The sequence below is a fragment of the Propithecus coquereli genome, unplaced genomic scaffold (assembly GCF_000956105.1).
Source record: "Propithecus coquereli isolate 6110/MARCELLA unplaced genomic scaffold, Pcoq_1.0 Scaffold67, whole genome shotgun sequence".
NCBI lineage: Eukaryota > Metazoa > Chordata > Mammalia > Primates > Indriidae > Propithecus > Propithecus coquereli.
This window is the reverse complement of record NW_012152729.1, coordinates 5104083-5110108: the sequence shown is the minus strand read 5'-3', so window position 1 is coordinate 5110108 and position 6026 is coordinate 5104083. Positions and strand designations below refer to the sequence as shown.

The 6026-nt window shown below is 59.0% G+C and overlaps 1 protein-coding gene across 2 annotated transcripts in view; it reads left to right on the top strand.

Moving 5' to 3' along the window:
* CMTM3 (CKLF-like MARVEL transmembrane domain containing 3) overlaps nucleotides 1-5266 on the top strand; it is an 8542-nt gene extending 3276 nt beyond the window's left edge. Inside the window, exons 2-5 of one of the 2 annotated variants that reach the window (XM_012660623.1) lie at nucleotides 166-321; nucleotides 1105-1200; nucleotides 1623-1743; nucleotides 4142-5266. In XM_012660623.1, coding sequence (XP_012516077.1) covers nucleotides 166-321; nucleotides 1105-1200; nucleotides 1623-1743; nucleotides 4142-4170 — 402 coding nt within the window. In that variant the 3' untranslated portion in view covers nucleotides 4171-5266. Of the gene's footprint in view, nucleotides 1-165; nucleotides 322-1104; nucleotides 1201-1622; nucleotides 2107-4141 lie in introns of those variants that run through there. The other variant, XM_012660620.1, reaches the window with a different exon arrangement.
* The last annotated feature ends 760 nt before the right edge of the window (nucleotides 5267-6026 follow it).

Here is a 6026-nt window from a genome sequence, read left to right as displayed (position 1 = left end):
CAGCTGGGTGTGGGCCTGGGCGCCACGTTGGGTTCAAGTCCTGGCAGTGCCATTTCCCAGCTGTGGGACTGTGGGTGAGGATGGCAGAGTCTGGCTCAGAGGCGCAGTGGCGGAGAGGCGTGAAAAGGCTCTGACCTCCCTCCCCCCCCACTCCCTTCCTCTCAGATTCTGTCCTTCATCACCTTCATCTGCTATGTGGCATCCTCAGCGTCTGCCTTCCTCACCGCGCCTCTCCTGGAGTTCCTGCTGGCCCTGTACTTCCTCTTTGCTGATGCCATGCAGCTGAACGACAAGTGGCAGGGCTTGTGCTGGCCCATGATGGTGAGGACCGGCCGGGCCGGAAGGGTTGGCTGTCGCCCCCGGCGGGCGCTCGGGGAGGGGCGGTGTGCAGTTGGTGGGAGCCAGGCAGGCAGTCCTGGCTTTTCTGAGGGTCCAGGCCCTACCTCCCAGTCCCCGGGACCTGGGGAGGGTGTGGCGCCTCCAGAGCAAGTGTGCGAGGCGGGGAGCCCCGAGATAGGCTCCTGGCCACCAGGTGGCGCCGGTGCTCCCAGCGGGCCCTGCAGGAATGCGCCTCCGCCGCAGGAATTCTAGCCATTTCCACGGGGCGGGGCAGGTTAACTGAGGACTTGCAGGGCTTACCCAGACCTCGCCACCGGGCCACCCGGGCCTCACTTTCTCGCCTGCGAGGGCCCAGGGCCCCAGCGGTGGCCTTTGCTGAGCGGCTTGTGTCATGGAGAAAGGGCAGCAAAGGCTAGACGGGAGTCCCGCTCTGTGGCCCGCACATCCGCATCCTTCCACCTGCCCGAGGAGCGCTGCACACTCTGTGACCCAATTTTCGGGATAGGTACACAGAAATCGTCATCCATATCGGCCACAAATGTGTGGCAAAGCGAGGCCCAGGGCCAGGTCTCCACGTTGGAGAGCTGGGAGGGAGCAGGTGACAGGGTGTCCAGCTTCTGCCTCCCCACGGAGTGGGCCATGCCGCAGGGCAGTGTCAGCTGCTGGCGGGACAATGGAGGCAGCCGGGGGTGGGCTCAGAACAGGGTGGGAGCCCTCGGGTGGTGGGGGGGCAGGTCCTCCCTCGTAACGTGCTTCTCTCGCCAGGACTTCCTGCGCTGTGTCACCGCTGCGCTTATCTACTTCGCCATCTCCATCACCGCCGTCGCCAAATACTCGGACGGGGCTTCCAAAGCGGCTGGAGTGAGCAGCGCCCCACCCCTGGGACGGGGTGCCCAGAAACGCCCCTCAGGTTCACCCCACCCCTCCTGAAGCTGCAGATGCCCCACTGGACACCCACTTAGGGTGGGACCTGGGGCACATCCCTCCCCCGCGTGGCCCCTTTGGGCTCTTGTGTGGTCCAGCTATTCCCGAGTCCTCCTGTGAGAGATTCCTCTACCCCGAGTGCTGAGAGGCTGTTGGTCAGACCACGCGCACAGCCCATCTTCCCACTTCCCGTTGCTCGCAGGGGTCTGTGCCTGCGCTCTGGGCTGCTTGTCCCCGCAGGTCTGAAACGGGCCATGAGGCTGGGGGCGGCAATGTCCCGGTGCCTCCTGGGCCGGTGCCTCCTGGGCTGGGACGTGTCTGTGCTGCGTCCCATCCACCCTGTCCACTGTGTCCCGCAGGTGTTTGGCTTCTTTGCCACCATCGTGTTTGCCGTTGACTTCTACCTGATCTTTAATGACGTAGCCAAATTCCTCAAACAAGGGGACTCCGCAGATGAGACCACAGCGCACAAGACAGAGGGTGAGTGGTTGCCGTGCGAGTTTCCACCAGGAAGCAGCTGATCACCCCTAGAAGTAGTCCTGCGGGGGCCTGCCCTCCCCTGGGGACACTAAGCCAGTGTGAGGCTGGGGTAGGAGCGTTTCCTCTCTCCCCGTGGACAGGAAGTGTTTTCACAGCCCAGTCCTCACATTCCTTCATGTGGCACTGATCACAAAGCCTGTCCCCTCGGGAGCACAGGGCTCCCTGGGGCCTCTGCCTTTCTAGGAAGGGCAAACAGAGGGCGTGCTGGGGCCTGTGGCCCTGCCAGGCTCCCTCCCTGGGTGAGCCCCCGGGGCAGCCCAGCACTCCCAGAGCACCTGTCCGCCTGCGATCTGCAGCAGCCGCCTGCCCCAGCCTAGCTCCCTGCTGCCTTGCCTGCCCAGGCCTCAGGGCCGGGGCCCCAGGCTCTTGTCCTTGTCAGCAGCACTGGGCAAGCTCAGGCTTGCTTTGGTTTTATCTTCAAGGAAAGTGCAGCAGACATTCTGGCCTCTCCAGCCATCCTTCTCCAGCTAGAAAGGCAGCGTGCACGTTACCCGATTCAGAAAAGAAGCTGGAAGTTGGAAGGCTGGTTTTTCTGTGACAACACAGCCATGTCAACTGTCACATCCTAGGGGTGACTTTGCCCAGCACAGGGCAGGGCATGTGGTGGGGGCCCCACAAAGGCACGTAAGGCGAGGGCAGAGCTGGTTTGGTGCCCACAGCCCAGGGAGGCCACCAGAGGAGGTCTCAGCCCAGAGGGGCAGGAGGAGCAGAGGGTGGCAGCTCCAACACAGAAATGTAGGAGCTGACCCGGGGTGGAGGGGCTCTGCGGCCCACTGGCCATTTCCCTGCCCCGCCCCCTGCACACCCCCAGGAAGACTTTATCAGAGAGGCCGATGGTGCTGTTGGCGGCAGCCCTGAGACCTCAGGTGGCGCCTGTAACTAAGTGGACGTTCGGCTCAGCACCAGACGCGCCCCCAGGCTGTGTCAGCATGTGTGGGCCCAGACCCCTGCTGAGGCTGCCATGTGCTGGGTGTGAGGGATGCTCCAACGGGCAGGGCCAGCCAGGAATCAGACCCAGAAGCAGTGGCGGTGGGCACAGCAGCATGTGTGCCATGCCGGGGAGGCCTCCAGCTGGGGCGATGACAGCAGAACAGGAGGCAGGAGGGGTGTAAAGGGACAAAACAGCTGAGGGAGGGCTCCCAGTGCCAGCCAGGATGCAGGCTCACAGAGGTGACCCTAGAGCTGAGACTTAGTGGCTGGTGCAGGTGGGGGAAGGAAGAAAACAGTACCACGAACAGGTGCTTCCGTCCAGGTGAGACGCTCTGGGACGGGTGCAAGTGCCCCTGCACGGGCCAGCAGTGCCACAGCTGGGCAGGGGACATGAGGGGCTCTAGAAGGGCCTGCAGGCCCCGCCCTGGAGATGGATCTTCCCCAGAGCACCTGTTGTCCCAGGCGGGACTGGCTGGTTAGGTTTGGGAGCCACACGAGCACTGCCCAGGCCCCTGCCCTAGACTTGAGGTTAAACGCTCCCAGATATTTTCCTCAGGCCCTTGTGACCTGCTCCCAGCTGCCAGCCCAGTGAACAAGTCAGTGGAGACACATGTTGCCTTTTTTTAATATTTGGAAAATTTTTTATATATATATATTTGCTATATAATTATTTCCGGCTTGTATGTTAGAATTGAATATAGAAAAATCCACAAAATCTTATGAGTGCAGCCCAGGCACCGGGGGAGGTGAGTCAGGCTTTGGGGTGTTCTCCAAGCACACGGGGACTCCCCGCTACCCCCAGCCCAGCCCCGAGCCAGCGACAGCCTGAGGCTGACCAGGCTTCTGAGAGACAGGGTCTGGCCAGCGAGCGGATGAGTGTCAGAAGATAGCAACCAGCACTGCGGCTGGGGTCAGAGGTTAGTGACTGGGGTGCTTTTCCTTCCTTAGGGTGGAGAGTTCTAGAAGGCTCTACAGAGCAGTCTTCCGTATTGGGATTTCAGGAACCCTAAAGTCACACCTCACGGGCCCTTAACATTATAAAATTGCTTCTGATGACAATATAAAAAGGATTAGGGGAGGAGGAATTGAAACTATAAAATGGCACACACAAAAAAGGCCAGTATGTTTTAGTTCAGGGGACAGGAAAACAGCTGTTCTTGCCTTGTCCTGCTGAACTGAGGGGTAGGGTTAGGATGCAGATGTACACGGGGAGACTTGAGAAGCCCTGGGGCCCAGGGAGAGGGGCGTCTGGGCGGCAGTGTGGGGAGGAAGCCCGCCCCCAACCGTGGAGATGCAAGCGGCTGCCTGTGGCGGGGCGGGGCCTGCCCGCACACCGGTAAGTTTGGAGTCAGCTGTGGGCAAGGCCTGGGCCCGGGCTCCTGCCAGGCATCCTCTGCTTTCCTTTCAGAAGAGAGCTCAGACTCAGACTCAGACTGAAGTCCTGGCCGTGCCCTGGCGACCCGAGCCACACAGGGCCTCCACCCTGCACCTTCCCGACAGGGCTGCCTGGGGACGCAGCGCATCGGACAGGAGGCTGTGACTTCTCCAGCAGCTGCTGCCGCAGGGGCCTCCCCACAGCCTCAAGGTCACCCCTGAGCCCAGCATGCGAGACTGACCCTTGGCTTAGCACTGTTACCCACTCTGCACCCGTGGGCACCGTGACTATTCCACCTCTTCTCCCCGTTTCTGTCCCAAAGACCTTAAGCCCTTTAACCTTTCTGCCAGAAACAAGCACGAGCAGCAGCAGCAGAGCCTGTTACCACCTGCCGCAGTCAGCAGTTCGTGCTGCAAAGTGGGGAGTGCAGGGGGGTCACCTGTGTTTCACCAACAGGAACAAATACAGAAACCCCTGCAGGGCCGACCCACAGGCCCCAGTGGTTTTCGTCTGCGCGTGGTGCTCCTGCTCACGCCACGCACTTGGTTGCGAAGGACCCTTGCGAGAGCCTTTTGTTCAAGGAGCACCGGTTCCTCTTCATTCTTGAAGCAGGGAGAAAACTGACCTTTGCCTTATCTGGGAGACTGGGTCTCAGCGCCCATAACTGACGCCTTACACCCTGGGAAACCACGTGGTCTTCGACTGAGACAGCCATTCTGGGTCTGAGACCGTTTGAAAGAAGCGCTCACAAACTAGCTTCCCAGGTCCAAAAGACAGAGGGTACCAAACAATGATGCAACGGTGACAGTGTCACCGGCGGCTGGGCGGGCCCAGCCAAACCCTCTCCCTTCCTGAGGACCTGCCAGCAGGTGATACGTTCCTGGGACCCTCTAGACACCAGAGCAGGTCTCCTGACCACCTCATGAGATGAGTTGAGCCTTCTGTGTTCACCTAAGGACTTATACTGTGTATCTGTCTTTAATGAGATTTTGTAACTTTTAATAGTTTTTTTTATACAAAAGCAGCTTCTGAACAATTGGCATTTCCTGTGACCCTGGGCCTTATGAACCAGCCAGAGTTCTGGACCCATGTTTTGGGCATTTGTAACCTTGTCCTCTTGCATGTGAATCTCCTACCCTGAAAAAAGCCATAACAGATTAAACCTAGAATGACTACTTGTGTGTTTCAAAAAACCTTCCACCACCCAGAGCAATACTGTCAAGGACTTACCATGCTTCAGCACAAACTGGTAACTACTGACGTGACAGTGTTGGGTTTCAGCCACGGTGCAGGCGCCCTTCTCCGTGTCAGGCACGAGGGTAAGTATCTGACCAGCGTTTGATCCTCTTACTTAATCGTCACACAAGCCTGTTTTACAGCCAGGGAAACCGAGAGAAAGGTTAGGTAGCGGCCCCAGGCCCTGTCGCTCACACACAAGGATAATGCCCCATGGCGGCCAGAACCTGCGGCTCTCTTGGGTTAGGAAACTGGTTGCAGAAGGAACCTCAGCATTGCAGCCTGAGGGGACCCTGGTCAGCGTTTGTGCCCTCACTGGGGGGAAGAGGCAAGGCACTGGCACCCCACATTTCACAGTGTCGCTCGAGTTGAACGTGCTGGAGCAGAGAGGAGCGCGGTGGCATTCGGGTTCCTCCTGGCCAGCCCCAGAGACACCGCAGAGGTCCGTGCGGTCCTAAGGGCTGTGGCTCGTTCGGCCTCCGCGGAGCAGGCCTGCTTCCGGAACTGGATCCACAGCACTTAAGGGACGGGAGGCAAGTCAGAATGAAGAAAGAGACAGTAACATTTTTACGTGTCCATTTATTAAACAAGAATTCCTTCATGACAATTTAATACAATATTTATTAGCGATTAGTGTTGAGAAAATTATTTCCCTCTACATACAAAAATACAGATTTGAACA